This window comes from Trichosurus vulpecula, chromosome 1 (genome assembly GCF_011100635.1).
Source record: "Trichosurus vulpecula isolate mTriVul1 chromosome 1, mTriVul1.pri, whole genome shotgun sequence".
Lineage (NCBI taxonomy): Eukaryota > Metazoa > Chordata > Mammalia > Diprotodontia > Phalangeridae > Trichosurus > Trichosurus vulpecula.
In genome coordinates this window covers 549,078,302-549,095,896 of record NC_050573.1, presented here as the reverse complement: position 1 = coordinate 549,095,896, position 17,595 = coordinate 549,078,302, and the positions used below count along the sequence as shown (strand labels likewise).

Below are 17,595 nucleotides of genomic sequence, written 5' to 3'. Positions count from 1 at the left end.
CAAAACCTAATTAGTGTCTGACTCATCTTTTTTTCTCCAGTCCCACAGACAACCATTCAATGAGTACCATCAATTTTATTTCTATTCTAATTCTCAAATTCAATCCTTTCAGATTTAGAGATAGAAGGGACTTTTGAGATCATTTACTCCAACTCTCTCATTTTATAGTTGAATAAAGTGAAACCTAGAGGCTGTCTTGACCAAGGTCACAGAGCAGCAAAGCCAGGAAACTAAACCAAGGTTCTCTGACTCCAAATCTGTCACCCCTTCCAATGCCACCTCCCTCCTTTCTAATCTTACTATGTTAACCACCCACCTGGACTACTGAAACAGCTTATTAACCAGTCTTCTCTCTTTTATTCTCTTCTACCTCCAATATATCCTTTACAATGATGACAAATTATATTTCCTCCTTATGCACAAATATAATCATATCAGTCCTTTACTCAAAACAGTGAATGGTTCCCCATGAATAACTACCTAGCAATCAAAGCCTTCTACTTTCCCAGCTATATCTCATATTATTTCCTTCCACCCATATCATAAAGTAAAAAAAAACCCAACAATAATAGCATTTATATAGTGCTTGGTTTGCAAAGTACCTGACAAATACAATCTCTTTGGAGCTTCACAAAAACCCTGGAAGGTGGGTGCTATTTTCATCTCCGTTTTACAGAAGACAAAAACGAGGAGGCCAAAAGTTTAGTGACTTGCCTGGGGTCACACAGTTAGTAAAGCATCTGAAGGTCCAGAACTCTCCTCTTTTAAGACCCAACTAAAATGCCACCTCCTCCATCATTCACAAAAATTTCACCCACCTCCTCCCCCAAAATGGAAATAATTTTCCTTTCTCTGACCTTATATGCATCCTGTACTTCTTCTACAGTATCATAATCTGTTCTCCAGAGGAGTTACTGCGAAGTATTTCATACTTAACTGTGTTGTATCCTTTTGCTATACTCTAAGATCCATTACAGAAGGCTGATACCATATCCAACCGCTGTATTTTCTCCCATGAACAAGCACAATGCTTTGAACTTTAAAAAGGTTATTGAATGAACATAAATCACACCTATTTAATCTGTTCTTTTTCTACTCTCTCTTAGAACAACAACAAAAATCTGTGTCTCCTAAGTCAATTAGCAGTGTTTTAAATGACATGATCTTTTAACAAACTATGTCCACTTATCTACCATGATTCATGTCTGACTTAGAAGACAGAATAATCAAAAGTATGAGTAGTTATTTCTTATGAAAAAGAGTGAAAGTGAGAATTAAAAACTGGCAGGATAGCTCTACTGGCCTTTTTAATACTCAAAACTAGGGAGTATAGATTTTATAAAAACATGAAAAGTGTGAAAACCAAGCAGAAAGCAAAGCCGGTAACTGGAAGAAAAATAGCTTTGCAGCAAGTTGACAAAGGTCTCATTTCCAAGACAGACAGGGAACTGATTCAAATGCATAAGAATAAAAGGTCATTCACCAAGTGATAGATGGTCAACAAGCAGTTTTCAAATCCAAGCTATCAATAGCCATATGAAAAAAAGAGTACTTGAGATCACTAGTAATTAGAGAAATGCAAATAAAAGAGACTCTCACCAACAGGATTGGCAAAAGTGACCTTCAAAAAGGAAAATGATAAATGTGGAAGGAGAAAGTGGGTACTGTTGCAGTAAAACAGGCACATTAACTCATTGTTGGTGGAACTGTGGACCAATCTGACCGTTCTGGAAAGTTACTTTAAAAAAGTTACTGTGCATGTCCTACAACCCACCACTACCAATTCTAATATACAGAGATCAAAGACAGAAAAATGGATTTGTACATACAAAAATATTTATAGCAGCTCTTTTTGTGGTGGCAAAGAACTGGAAATTAAGGGTGCTGATGAAGTGGAAAGTAGCTAAACAAATCACAAATACATGAATATGATGGAATACTACCGTGCCAATAGAAATGATAAAGGGGATAAAGAAACCTAGGAGGACTTTTATGAAATGATGCCGAGAAGTTAGAAGACTGATTTCTACGAAACCAACATGGTAAAAACAAACAGCTTTGAAAGACTTAAGAATTCTGGTCAACACAATGACCAGTCATGATTTCAGAAAACTCACAATGAAGCATACTACCACTTCCTGAAAAAGGGGTGACAAAATCATGCTGCCTATTGACACATATTTTTCTGGACATAGCCAATGGGAAATTGTTTTGCTTGACTATACAAATTTATTACAAGAATTTTATTTTACTTTTTCAATGGGGGAGAGAAGGTGGGAGAAAAGGGAAGATTTTCTAATGAAAAACTGAAAAACATTAAATTCAAAATAAAATATGTTGGAGATACTTTTTGACCCAGTAATATTATTTCTAGGTCTACACCCCTCAGGAGATCAAAGAAAGAGGAAAAGGTCCCAAAAATGTACAAAAATATTTATAGCAGCCCTTTTTGTGGTAGCAAAGAACTGAAAACTAAAGAGGTACCCAACAAATGGGAAATGGCTGAACGAACTATGGTATATGAATGTAATGAAATAGTACTGAGTTACAAGAAATGATGAAGCGGGAGGTTTCAAAGAAATCTGGAAAAACTTGTATGAATTGATATGGAAGTAGACAGACCCAAGAAAAGAATTTCTAAAAAACAACAACATGGAAAAGACAAATAATTTTGAAAGACTCAAGAACTATGCATTGATGAACTAATGTTTCAAAGGACTCAAGATGAAACAGGCTACGTACCTCCTAACAGAGAGGTAAGAGACTGAGGATGCATATTGATGTATACTTATGTCTATTTGTATACATCTGTGTGCATGTACATTTGCATGGGATGAGATATGGCCAATGTGGAAAATTGTTTTGCTTGACTATACATATGGGTTTTGTTTTTCTTTTTTCCAGCAGGGGGAGAAACTGAAAGGACAGAAAACAGATCTTTGTTCAGTTTTTTTTTAAATTAAAACTAAAAAGCAAAGAAAGAGAATAGAGGGAAAAATGTCAAGCAGGAAAACAGAAGCTAAAGAAACCAGTATTTAACTCCACAAGAGTAAAGGAAATGAACTAGCCAAGCAATTCAAGACATAAAAACAGGAAAATTAATTGACCTCACCTTGCTGGTCTGACTCTGCATTTCGTGAAACAAGTGCACTGACCGCTGGAAATGTAATACTTGACATGGCTGCGACAGTTCCTGCTGCCCACATCATCCTGCAATGATAAAGTATCACTGTGTGATCAAATACTCCAGTCACATCAAAACTAAAAGAATTTTCCTCCACATTTCCTCTGTACCCATATTGGGGAGTGAATGAATACATGCAATTTGAACTTCCCAGTGTGAGTGTTGTTTTTCATTTCTTTTGATTCTTTGCTTCTCCCACGAAAAGACATAAACTAAATGCAATGGAGCTTTCTTCAGTTTACATTCATCATACTTTCCCTCTTATGATATAATGAGCAAATTACAAGAAGGAAATTCTTTGCTATATACCTTGAAGTTTCCAATCTTCCCATTTCCCTTCAGGCTACCTCATTTGCTTCTACCCACCTAGTGAGCCAAGAAGGAATCAGGGGTGAAATTTAAAGCTGGCAGGCTAGCAGAATTCACAAGGACATATTGTTGAAGTGTAACCAGTGGAAATACTGAATGAACGGATCTGAAAACTCAGGATAATACTCCAGATCCTTCCAAATGTACTGCCTTTAACCTCTAGGGGCTAGCACTGGAATCCCCAAAGAAGGTAGGAATTAAGGACAAAAAAAGGAGAATAGCTCTAACATTAAGAAGGAAGACTAATCCCTTTAGACTAGACCTTTTCTCAACCAATTGGATCCAAGTTGAAAATATGATGGCAACCAGGTATTTATTTCTGGCTAAAATGAGTGGCTAAATGATATGCATAACCTTATTAGAGAGGGAAAAAAACCTCTCATTCCCTTCATAAGGTTTGCAGTCAAGAATAATGAGATTTCTGTATCACCCATAGATCTAGTCCTAAATGGTAATAAGGGGGAATAACGAAGCTATAATGAAATGCTACATTTTAAGAACAATGGGAAGTTTTTTTATTTTCTAAGATAATTAATGATTCCTAGAAATAGAGAACCACACGCTGACCATCTATATTTGTGTCTCCAAATTGGTTCAGCAAGTATTACTTGATGTATCAGAACTTTTGTGTCAAGTATGTGCAAAAATATATACTATAAAGGAGCAGGGCTAGCTCTATCGGTATAACAAACACAATTAGCAACATAATAAACTAGAAGTCAGACACATTTAATGAAGAGTTGATGAGGAGAAAAACATGGCATTGTTTTGACTTTCTACTAATCAATAAGATCTGCAAGTACTGCAATCTAATTAGGCAGTGTCACTAGTATCAGAATATATATGATCTATTTCTTGAAGAAACTTACTTGTTTAAAAGCCCCACCACTCCAAAAAAACCCTTGAAAAAATGTAATACATAAAATACCGCCTTTTTTTAAACAAAATTTAAATGCTCTAGCACTACTTTTTCTCAAATTCAAATTTTGTAATAGCAACATGGACTAGACTTATGATTTCTTCTGCACAAGGAACTCCCAGATGAGGAAATTCCCTCTACAAATGTAGGTCAGCATTTCCACTACAACTTATATCCTTATTGAGTTGCCTAAGACATGGAGAGATTAGGTGATCCAATTAGTCAGAGGTGGAACTTGAAGTCAGCTTTTCCTGGCTCCCAGACCAGCGCTCTGTTCAGCACTCCATACTCTCTCTCAGCATTTCTTTTTCTTTCAAGTTCAAAACTTCCAATTCTATTAAATCCTAAAAATTTGTACCTACGCCATTTATAGAAAGCCTTTTCCCATTCCTAATTCACTAAAACCCAAAAATCATTCATTTCAAGCTAGATCTCTTCTAAAAGGCTTGTTTAGAAATACACGACTACCAGAAATGCCAATCCCTTACCATGCCTGGGATCCAAAACCATACCAAGCCAACTGGAGCATCTGAAAACCCAACCCTAGGAGAACAGTGTTCTTATTTCCTATTGACTTCATCAAGATGCTTAGTAATACCGTCTGAAAAAGAAAAAAGAAAACCTGTGAGAAACCACTTTAAAACATTTCAAGTGACTGGCCGCTTTATGAACAATATGGACATATCACCGAATACTACCAAAATTATAATGCTATGTAGACAACAACAAAGACATTTACATAGTGCTTTAAAGTTCTAAAATTTGACACACACACACACACACACACACACACAATCTCATTTAAGATGATATACTATGCTATGACTCAGGATACTTAATAGATAGAGTCATACCACCTCTTAGAAAATGATTACTATTTGTTCAGCTCCAAAGGTCCAGAATTTAGATGCCTTCTAAGTTTTGCCAGGAAAAAGGACCCAAAAGTTTTTCCTTATTCTGGTCCCTCTGCATCTCTCTAGTCTAGGGCTACCCAAAATACAGCTAAACATTCTTCTTCTAATGCTGAACAGGAATTCAGAGTATTATGATCTAAAAATTACATTTCTAATTACCTCTGGAGAAATGTTTTATTAAACACCCATGTGAAAAAAATCAAACTGTATGAAGTCTAGTTTTACAAAGCAACAGTTCAATAAATTAAAAATCTAGTGAGCAGACAAATATAACATGCCAATATTCCATACAGATAGTTATCATATATTCCAAGGATCGATGTTTTTAGGAGTATGGGCACTTTTTCCAACAACCAGATCACAACCCAGCTAAAACTTGCTGAAAGATGGCTTTAGAGAGTTTCAATGGTAATATGCAAACAACTTGGTGATTAGCCTCTAATAATTCACTGGTGTCTGGATGAGGGAGATGGTGTTCACCATGCTTAAGCTCAAAGTCTTTCCAGGATGGTAGAACCTATGAGTTTGTGCTCTGCTGGCATATAGTTTTTAAAAAACCCAGAGTCATCTCCATTCCACAATGAGGTTCTGAAGGAGGCCTCTAATAGGCATATCCTACACAAAGAAGTTTAGAGGTGAAAAGACCTTTGAAAACACCTGCCAAAGACAAGAAAATTGATGCACGCACATGATAGGTGTACTGAAATAGAGCTAGATAATAACTCAACCTATTATTAGAGATAGGGACAGACACTGGATCTATGATTTCATTCATACGTGGAATTCCTGGCTGAGAATAATTCCTCTAATGCAGGTCAGGATCTTCTGTATATGAAATATTAAACAGATGAGTCAGAACACTGAGAGGTTAAGTGACTTGTCCAGGATCACGGAACCAGTATAAGTCAAAGGGAGGACTTGAACTACCTAAAAGTCCTCCTGGAGTTCTTTGTCCACTACAGCAGAGGTGTGAGACTTTCAGACGGCTACGGATACAATGCAATACAACAAAGTTAATATTAATTTGTGGGGTTAAGTCAATTTGCTACACACAAGGATCAGTTTCTACTTGAATTTATCACTGAACTCCATGATACCTCTTTATAACTAAGAACGACAACAAAAAAAAACTCATTTAAATCAGAAATTAACTTGATTCACAAATGTGAACACCCAATCTTCTCAATTCATCATTTTACACAAAGAATATGACATTTGCTTTTATCACATTTAATTTTTTTTAATTTGGGAATTTAAAAACATCAATATGGACATTTCCATACACAAAGAACAGAAGAATGTATGTGCAATGATCGAGCTTTATTATGTACAGCTTTTTAAAAATCCATATTCAATTTAACATAGTAGCACCAACATCCATCATTTCAAAACTTCCTGCTTTTAACTACTCCCTCTCCAACTCTACCCCTCCTCCTTTTTCTCCACCTATTTCTGTTAAGTTTAATATATTTTTTAATTTGACTTTTATTCTGAATTTAAATATTAAATAAAATAGGTAGTTCTTTATAGTCAGCTAGCCAATCAAGAAGCATATATTAAACACATACTATGTGCCAAGCACAGTACTAAGTGCTGGAGAAACAAAGAAAGGCAAAAGACCATCCTTGCCCTCAAAAAAATCACGGTCTAACAGGGAAGACAATGTTCAAATACATATGTACAAACAAGCTATGTGAAGAATAAATAAGAAATAATCAAGAGAGGGAACATACTAGAATTAATATAGAGTAGAAGAGATGGAGAACTGAACATAAAACTGCATAGAACATACTTTTTTTAAGTCTAAAAGTTCAGAATGTGAAGAACACTTCACCCTCTCCTCCATGTTTGTATATTCCTCTTCTCATGCATGATCATTATGAGAACTAGTTTCTCCCACTTCCTTCCTCATTTCTTCCCTAACGCTTTTTATTTTCTGTTCCTTTTCTTTCCCCTCATTAAACCAAACAAAATCATACCTAGGACCCATGTTTTTTCTTCCTTAGCTCTTTCTCTGGCATTCAAATACAGCAGGGTTCTGAAGAGAAACATTTCTTCTCCCCTTATTAGCATGTAAGCAATTCTTCATCACTCAGTCCCAACCAACTGCTCAAACGGTATTTACCTTTGTCTCTTGTATTTGCATTTCGAAGATTCAACCCAGCTGTGGTCTTTTCATCAGGAAAGCTCCAAAGCCCTCTTTCATTAAGGTTCAATTTTTTTTTCTCTCAAGTAGAATTGTATTCAGTCTTGGAGGACAAATTATTCATGGTTGTAAGCCTTTTGTCTTTTGGAATACAGTTTTCCAAGATTTTCTCTCTTTAACTATAGTTGCAGCAGAACGTTCAAGTCATCTGTGATCTTGACTGTGATTGCCCCTTATTTGAATTCTTCCCATTCTAGATGTTTACAGTATTTCTTTTCTTTGACCTAGAAGCTCTGGAATTTGACGAGGTCAATCCTTAGTTTTTCAAATTTGTCGTTACAGTTATTTTTAGTTCCTTTCAAAATAGCAACAAAATTAAAACCAGAAGCCCAGAGCCTGGATTGGGAGGAAGGAGGGCCTGGCTAGAGGGGAGCTTGGTCCTTAGGGGGTGGGCACCAGCCCAGGCCATTAAGCTTGTCTGAAAGGGCTTTCCTCCTGAAGGCTAAAGGCTCTAGTTGCAGCCTCAGAAGATTCAAGGTGGATAAAAGGCTAAGAAAATCAATCTGGGCCCCGCCTTAGGTCACATGATCTCTGCAAATCCAGTATGACATCATTTCAGGGAGACTATTAAAGAAAAAAAAATACGGCACCTCGAATATGGCAAATTATTCTGTTGGATTTTGGATCACAATCAGGAAATAATCTTTATCTGGAGCAACCATGATCTCATTTTTCTTTGAGCGAATGCGGAGAAATGTGAGATCATTCTGGGGGTCAATGTCTCCCACAGTGCCCCGAGCCTTCAAGACAAAGCTGTGTATCAGGTTGGCCTACTGCACGGTGGTGGAGTTGTCCATGGTGCTTTTGATTGGAATGCCTTCTGAATTGACGACAACGATCCCTTGCACTCCCTTCTGGCTCTGCATTCGTTTTAGGGTTTCTTCTACCTCGGCCATCCCGACAGAAACAACACCACCATGGTTTCAACAGAGGCGGGGGTGCCCAACCCAGTCCAGAGCTAGTATTTCAAATTTGGCGTTTCTTTGAGGAGGCTTCTGGTTTTAATAGGTCTTGGCAGTTTTCCATTATGCTTTCTTAAAATAGGAGAGACAAGTTTTTGTTGGGTCAGTTTTCAGGGAGACAACTAATTCATAAACCATCTCTCCTCAATCTGTTTTTCAGGTCAGTTTTTGAAAGCAGATACATCATATACTCTTCTATTTTTTTTTCAACCTTCTGACTGAATTTTGACTGTTAATGTTTTTGTTCTCTCACGAAATCATTTAGCTGTTTGTTCTATTCTATGTTCAAAGAGATCACTACTTGGGTAAGGTTTCCTCTCTTCTGTTCTAAGTTAATTTTTCTCTTTTTTATTTGTTTCTTGAGAAATCTATTTTCTTTTCATCTTGTTTCATTTCTTTCAGCCACTCTTGGACTAGCCTTGTGCATCAGTCATTCTTTTTGCTAAGACTCTATTTTTAATTGTGGATAACACTCTTTTTTTTCTGGAATAACCACTTGAGCTTGTCTTACCTCATAGTATTTCCTCATTGTGTTTAATAGTTTCTTCTGTTTGCTCACACCTCCAGATTCAGTTTCTGGATTGGGACTTTTTGCCTTTACTTCGAAGTTAATTGAGCACAATGCCTGGTCCATAGTAAGTGCTTAATAATTGCTTTCTGACTGAGAGCAGGGCTCTACCCCTTCACCACTCTCCACCCTTTCTCTTGGATGGGGTGAGAGCCCAGCCAGGGGTTTCTTCCCCCTGCAGACTAGAAATCAGAGCCTGTACAGTTTGGGAGAGGATGACTAAGACCAAGCCCAGTACTCTACCACAATCCTTACTTCTGCTTCTTCTCCTGGTGGCCTAATGCAAGAATTAGTCTTGGCTATTTTCTGCCTCCTCATCATTTAATCCCCCAAAGGAATCTGGGTCCATCTTCTGCTATTGTCCTGACAGGCCCCCATCAGATGCTAGAAGTTCTAAGATATTTGCTAGAGCACATGTGGAAATCCTCCGTAACCTTTCCAATCACCATCTTAGCCAAAAGTGTACTTGTCATCATTTTTAACGATTTACACACAAAACCTCAAAAAAGTTCAGCACCCTTTCCACCACGTTGCAAATATTTTATCCTAGAGGCAACCTAGAGTCTCTGGACTTTGTTGAGTAAGGGAGTCACATGGTAAGATTCACCTTTAACGAAAATAACTTTGGCAGCAGCTCTGTGGAGGATAGGATAGAACAGAGTTAAGGAGAGACTAAAGGCAGAAGACCAGTTAGGAAGCCATGATAATAACTAACATGAGAAGTGATAAGGGCCTGAATTAAGATGGAAGCTGTGTGATCAGAGAGAAGGGGCCAGATATGAGAGATATTGTAGGTTTAAAAACAGCAAAATGTGGCAAATGACTGGGTATATAGAATGAGGGACACTGAAAACAATGAAGGACAATTCTGGTAATTACAAATCTGGGAGGACTGAAGAATGGTGGTGTCTTCAAAAGAAACTACTGTTTCTTGTAAGAGGAGTGGGTTTGGGGGGCAAGGAAGAGAGGTGAATTCTATTTTAAACATGTTGGGGTTGAGATGCCTCTGAGAAAGTCAAACAGTTAGCCTATATTCTATCCTTCAGTGTGTTCATGATTCCATTGGTGTGGGTATATTCTCACTGTTACAAATCAGAAGGCATCTGTTTCCTCACCCTGTGGGATTCTTGTCTGTATTCCCTTCTATTATAACCTTGATAAAAGATCTATCTCTTCATAATAAACAATAGTGAATTTATCTGAAAAGAAGGGTGTATCTTGCCTTTTACAGTCACATGTTTATGATATGGGAAAAGGGGAAACAAATCTTGCCAATTACTCATTTTATACACATCCCTCTAAATACTGCTACAGTTCCTCAAATTTGGGGAGAGTCACTCTTACTCAAATTTCCTTCCCTCTTTGAGCTTCTATATAGACTTTTTCAGTAGTAATATTATTTAGAAAGACAGATTTTCAAATACACAAAACAGAAGTACTGTAACTAAATTACATGCTCCTAAGTAGACTACTCACACTATCTGGAGATTCAATGCCTCAACTATTATAAACTTTGCCTTGAGTTAACAAGACATAAAGGTCCTGAAGAAGTTACAAAATGCAATCTGAAAATACTAAGAAGCAATAAACAATTTAAAACCCATTAATTTCAATATGCTATTGAAAGTGTTTATTTTGACACTTACCTGAGCTACAATAGACAAGATTCCCACCATGGCAATAAATGCTGCAATTTTAGCTGATCCGAAACCTATAATCTGAGAAAGTTGATAAAAAGAAGATATTAGTAATATTGATATCCTAAAGGTGAAAAAAAATGCTAGTTATTTTTTCAATCAAAGAAAAAATGCTGTGATAAGGTTCACAAATGCAGCATCCAAATGACTAACCAGAAAATTCTGAGACTTGAAAATCTAAACTTAAACAGGGTTCATTCACAAGGTATATATATGAAAATTATTAAATAAAGAAAAATATTCAATGAATTTTTCAAAGATATAAATCTGCTTCTTGTTTTAAACTTTTTTGAGGGGAAGGTGCATTTTTATGGATTGTAGTACTGATGTCAAATTATTAAAAGACATAGAAACCATCTGGCTGGTTTAACCAAAGCATTCTCCACACAAATCCTCTAATAACTTATGAAGAAAAATATACATGGATGAATGTAGATTTTAAATGTCACTGAAAATTGTTTTGGCTTGAAAATTCACCACCCTACTGCCACACACACAAAAAATACAGGTAATGGGGCAGCTAGGTGGCAGAGCGAATAGAGCACCAGCCCTGGAGTCAGGAGGACCTGAGTTCAAATCCAGCCTCAGACATTTGACACACTAGCTGTGTGACTTTGGGCAAGTCACTTAACCCCAACTGCCCTGCCTTCCACCCTCCTAAAAATTAAAATTAAAAAAAAAATACAGGTAACAATATTATGAAGTAAATTAGGCACAGTGTGTGAAAGGGGCAGGAAAAAGAAAGAATTTGGAATTCAAAAAGTTTTTTAAATGAATATCAAAAATTTTTTTTAAATGTAATTGGGAATATTTAATGCAATAAATAAAAATTTATTTTTTTGAAAAAAAAGTAAATTAGGGATTATCCTACCATAGAAAAGTAGAACATGGGGGCAGCTAGGTGGCACAGTGAGTAGAGCACCAGCCCTGGAGTCAGGAGGACCTGAGCTCAAATCCGGCCTCAGACACTTGACACACTTACTAGCCGTGTGACCTTGGGCAAGTCACTTAACCCCAACTGCCCTGCCTTCCCCCTTTCAAAAAAAAAAAAAGCAGAACAATAGGTTGTGTTTGGGGGTCAGGGGGCGGAGCTATCTTCACTCTAAGACATCCCAGGGCAAGTTCAAATGAATGCAGATCTGCCAAATCCTCATATCTTTAACTTCACAGCTCTGGTGCTGCTAAGTGGGAGAAGGTGAAAGGATTATGGTATATAATATAAAGTCCTCTAGCATTTAAAGCCCTTATGGAACAACTTGTACCCTTCCTATCTTTCCAGTCTTCTTCAACTTTAATTCCTTCCATATGCTCTACAATCCAGCAAGACTAGTGCCCTTGCCATCTCACTGGCTGTCTCCAACATCTGGGATAATCTCTGCCCCTCCTCTGCCTACTGGCCTCCTTGGCTTTCTTTAAGACTCAGCTCAAATCCCACCTTCTGCAGGCCCTCTCCACTCCATCTTCCTAGAAAGGGGATGGGTATCCAGGCTACAGGGGAGAGAGAGAAGATAAATATGCGTTTAAAAAACATAGAGTACTAACAATTGAGCAAAGTATCAAGAGAGTTAAGCCTTGAGGAAAGCTGAGCAAAGGAAAAATGGGAGAGCATTCCAGGAACAGCATGGAGGCAGGTGTGGAAGCATATTAAAAACCTCCTTTTTAGTTCAACTGGAAATACTCAGAAATAAATATTTCTCTAGTCTAAAGACCTTACTCTTTTGGAAAATCAGTAAAAAGTCAAGAACAAAAGCTAAGGCTCTCCTGGGAAAATGGGTTATAGGCAGTAACTTAAACTTACAGCTGGATCACTAACTTCCCCAAACCCTGAAGGGATTAGAGGTATGATCCACCTAAAGGCAATACCATTTTAGGATGGAGGGGAAAGGGAAGTAGCATTTCTATAGCTCCCACTACACCCCAAGGACTGCACTAAATGCTTTTTATAAATATTATCTGACTAGATAGAATAGAATGTTAACTTCGATCTGTATTTTATCATATTGTAACCACCTTTTTCAAGATTCCTAAAAATGTTATGTCAAGGCATGAAGGGACTCTGCTATTTTGGACATCTCTATCTGAGCTTGAGATGCTTGGTTTTAGAATAATGATAAATTAATAAAAATCGTATCTGGCAGACTCTTGCCTAAAATACAGAATACAGAATTATATTTTTCTTCAATAGAAGATAGAACGTCAAGTTCAGGGAACAACAAGTTGGTCAGTATCCCTGGAATGCATAAAGGAGATTAATGTGAGTAAGTATGGAAAAGAAGGCTAAGACCAGATTGCAAAGAACTTTAAGTGTCAAGCTACGGATTTTTTATTTTAGCCTGAAAAATTCTGAGACAGAAAGGGACATGTTCCAATTGAATCACTGTGTTTTAGGATGCTCTGTTAAAAATAATCAAGGGGAGACACTGGAACCAGGAAGAACAATGAGGAGGGAATTCCAAGAGCTGAGGTGAGAGCTCTTGGGGGCCCAACTTAAGATGATGGCTATTTTCTTTATTTTTTTAATTAAGATTTTTTATTTTTAGTTTACAACACTCAGTTCTGCATGATTTTGAGTTCCAGATTTTCTTCCCCCCCACCCAAGACGGCATAGAATCCAATATATCTTCTACATATAACTTCACATTGAACTTATTTATACAACAGTCAAGTTGTAAAGAAGAATTATGACCAATGGAATGAATCATGAGAAGAAACAAAATAAAAAAAAATACAAAAACAAAAATACAACAGAAACAAAAAAAAAGAGAAAAAAAAGAGCAAACAGCCTCAATCTGCATTCAGTCTCCATAGTTCTTTCTCTGGATGTAGATAGCTCTCTCCCTCATGAGTCCTTTGGAGTTGTCTTTGAACTTTGTATTGCTGAGAAGAGCAAAATCTATCAAGGTTAGTCATCACAGAATCCATATATCTGTGGTTGTATATAATGTTCTCTTACTTCTGCTCTGCTCACTCAGCATTACATTGTGTAGGTTTCGCCAGGTTATTATGAAGTCTGTATCTTCCCCATTTCTTATAGCACAATAGTATTCCATTACATTCATCCACCACAACTTGTTCAGCCATTCCCCAATTGATGGGCATCCCCTTGATTTCCAGTTTTTTGCTACTACAAAAAGAGCCACTGGGGGGCGGAGCCAAGATGGCGGCTGGTAAGCACGGACTAGAGTGAGCTCCGTACCCGAGTCCCTCCAAAAACCTATAAAAATGGCTCTGAACCAATTCTAGAACGGCAGAACCCACAGAACAGCGGAGGGAAGCAGGGCTCCAGCCCAGGACAGCCCGGATGGTCTCTGGGTGAGCTCTGTTCCACACGGAGCTGGGAGCTGGGAGCTGGGAGCTGCGAGCTGCGAACGGAGTGGAGCAGGGCCCAGCCTGAGCGGCGTGGACGAACCAGACCAGAGGCCGGGCGGAGGGGGCCCTAGCGCCCTGGATGTGTGAGCTGCGGCAGTTACCAGACCCCCTCGACCCACAAACACCAAAGACTGCGGAGAAGGTTAGTGGGAAAAGCTGCAGGAGTGGAAGGAGTTCGCGGTTCGGCTTCCAGCCCCGGGGGCAGCGGAGGTGGGGCAGCTACAGCTGTTGTTACTTCCGGCTCCAGGCCCACCTGGTGGGAGGAATTAAGTGGCGGATCACAGCAGGGGTGCACAGCCTGCCGAAGATCTGAGCCCAGTCTGGACTGGGGGTCCTTGGGGAAGGAGGAGTGCGGCTCTGACAGAGCTGGCACCTCCCCCCCAAACGTAGAACATAGAACTCTGTAATCTACAAGCAGTCATACCCCACTGAAAAACTCAAGAGTCAAGTTAGTTGGTTGGGAATATGGCCAGGCAGCGAAAACGCGCCCAGATTCAGTCTCAGACTTTGGATTCTTTCTTTGGTGACAAAGAAGACCAAAACATACAGCCTAAAGAAGACAACAAAGTCATAGAGCCTACAACCAAAGCCTCCAAGAAAAACATGAACTGGCCCCAGGCCATAGAAGAACTCAAAAAGGATTTGGAAAAGCAAGTTAGAGAAGTAGAGGAAAAATTGGGAAGAGAAATAAGAAGGATGCGAGAAAACCATGAAAAACAAGTCAATGACTTGCTAAAGGAGACCCAAAAAAATACTGAAAAATACACTGAAGAAAACAACACCTTAAAAAATAGACTAACTCAAATGGCAAAAGAGCTCCAAAAAGCCAATGAGGAGAAGAATGCCTTGAAAGGCAGAATTAGCCAAATGGAAAAGGAGGTCCAAAAGACCACTGAAGAAAATACTACTTTAAAAATTAGATTGGAGCAAGTGGAAGCTAGTGACTTTATGAGAAATCAGGATATTATAAAACAGAACCAGAGGAATGAAAAAATGGAAGACAATGTGAAATATCTCATTGGAAAAACCACGGACCTGGAAAATAGATCCAGGAGAGATAATTTAAAAATTATTGGACTACCTGAAAGCCATGATCAAAAAAAGAGCCTAGATGCCATCTTTCAGGAAATTATCAAGGAGAACTGCCCTGATATTCTAGAGCCACAGGGCAAAATAGAAATTGAAAGAATCCATCGATCGCCTCCTCAAATAGATCCCAAAAAGAAATCTCCTAGGAATATTGTTGCCAAATTCCAGAGCTCCCAGATCAAGGAGAAAATACTGCAAGCAGCCAGAAAGAAACAATTTGAGTATTGTGGAAACCCAATCAGAATAACCCAAGATCTGGCAGCTTCTACATTAAGAGATCGAAGGGCTTGGAATGTGATATTCCGGAGGTCAATGGAGCTAGGATTAAAACCTAGAATCACCTACCCAGCAAAACTGAGTATCATGTTCCAAGGCAAAATATGGACTTTCAATAAAATAGAGGACTTTCAAGCTTTCTCAGTGAAAAGACCAGAACTGAATAGAAAATTTGACTTTCAAACACAAGAATCAAGAGAAGCATGAAAAGGTAATCAAGAAACGGAAATTGCAAGGGACTTACTAAAGTTGAACTGTTTTGTTTACATTCCTACATGGAAAGATGATGAGTATGATTCATGAGACCTCAGTATTAGGGTAGTTGAAGGGAATATGCATATATATATATATGTTTATGTATATATGTTCATGTATATATATAAGTGAATGTGTATGTATGTATGTATCTATGTGTGTATGTATGTGCATATATATATATGTAAAAGAGAGAGAGCAGACACAGGGTGAGTTGAGGATGAAGGGAAGATAGCTAAAAGAAATAAAATGAAATTAAGGGATGAGAGAGTAACATACTGAGAGAGGGAGATAGGGAGAGATAGATTGGGGTGGATTATCTCGCATAAAGGTGGCAAGAGGAAGCAGTTCTATGGGAGGAGGGGAGAGGGCAGGTGAGGGGGGAATGAGTGAACCTTGCTCTCATCAGATTTGGCCTGAGGGGGAATACCATACATACTCAGTTGGGTATCTTACCCCACAGGAAAGAAGAGGGAGGAAGATAAAAAAAAAAAAAAGGTGGGGGGATGATGGAGTGGAGGGCAGATGGGGGTGGAGGTAATCAAAACAAACACTTTGGAAAGGGGACAGGGTCAAGGGAGAAAATTCAATAAAGTGGGATGGGTTGGGAAGGAGCAAAATGTAGTTAGCCTTTCACAACATGAGTATTGTGGAAGGGTTATACATAATAATACATGTGTGGCCTAGGTTGAATTGCTCAACTTCTTAGGGAGGGTGGGTGGGAAGGGAAGAGGGAAGGGAATTTGGAACTCAAAGTTTTAAAATCAGATGTTCAAAAACAAAAAAAGTTTTTGTATGCAACTAAAAAATAAGATACACAGGCAATGGGGCGTAGAAATTTATCTTGCCCTACAAGAAAGGAAGGGAAAAGGGGATGAGAGGGGAGGGGGGTGATAGAGGGGAGGGCTGACTGGGGAACAGGGCAACCAGAATATAAGCCATCTTGGAGTGGGGGGGGAGGGCAGAAATGGGGAGAAAATTTGTAATTCAAACTGTTGTGAAAATCAATGTTGAAAACCAAATATGTTAAATAAATAAATTGCATTTTAAAAAAAAAAAAAAAGAGCCACTATAAATATTTTTGTACATATGGGTCCTTTTCCCACTTGTGTGATCTCTTTGGGATACAGCCCTAGAAGTGGTATTGTTGGGTCAAAGGGCATGAACATTTTTATAGCCTTTTGGGCATAGTTCCAAACTGCTCTCCAGAATGGCTGGATCAGTTCACAACTCCACCAGCAATGTAACAGTGTTCCAATTTGCCCACATCCCCTCCAGCATTTATCATTTTCCTGTTTTGCCGTTTGAGCCAATCTGACAGGAGACATGGGGTACCTAAGAGTTGTTTTGATTTGCATTTCTCTAATCAGTCGTGATTTAGAACATTTTTTCATATGCCTGTAGATATCTTTAATTTCCTCCTCTGAAAACTACCTGTTCATATCATTTGACCATTTCTCAACTGGGGAATGACTTGTATTCCTATAAATTTGGCTCAGTTCCCTGTATATTTTAGAGATGAGGCCTTTATCAGAGACACTAGTTGTAAAAATTTTCTCCCAATTTTCTGCTTCCCTCCTAATGTTTGTTGCATTGGCTTTTTTTATACAAAACTTTTCAATTTAACATAATCAAAATTATCCATTTTGCATTTTGTAATGCTCTCTGTCTTTTGTTGTGTCATGAATTCTTTGCTTTTCCATAAATCTGATACGTAAACTGATGATGGCTATTTTCAAGTGAAGAGAAGGAGACAGATGTGAGAGATGATGAGGAATACAAGAGAC

The 17,595-nt window shown here is 38.2% G+C and overlaps 1 protein-coding gene and 1 pseudogene across 1 annotated transcript in view; both read right to left on the bottom strand.

The window, feature by feature from the left end:
• The window catches only part of MFSD14B (major facilitator superfamily domain containing 14B), a 106,410-nt gene that overhangs the window by 9,980 nt on the left and 78,835 nt on the right, over window positions 1-17,595 (bottom strand). The window contains exons 8-10 of the mRNA XM_036741637.1: window positions 10,769-10,840; window positions 4,961-5,073; window positions 3,113-3,210 (exon numbers count right to left, since the gene is read on the bottom strand). Coding sequence (XP_036597532.1) covers window positions 3,113-3,210; window positions 4,961-5,073; window positions 10,769-10,840 — 283 coding nt within the window. The remainder of the gene's footprint in view (window positions 1-3,112; window positions 3,211-4,960; window positions 5,074-10,768; window positions 10,841-17,595) is intronic.
• LOC118834189 lies at window positions 8,154-8,494 on the bottom strand (annotated as a pseudogene).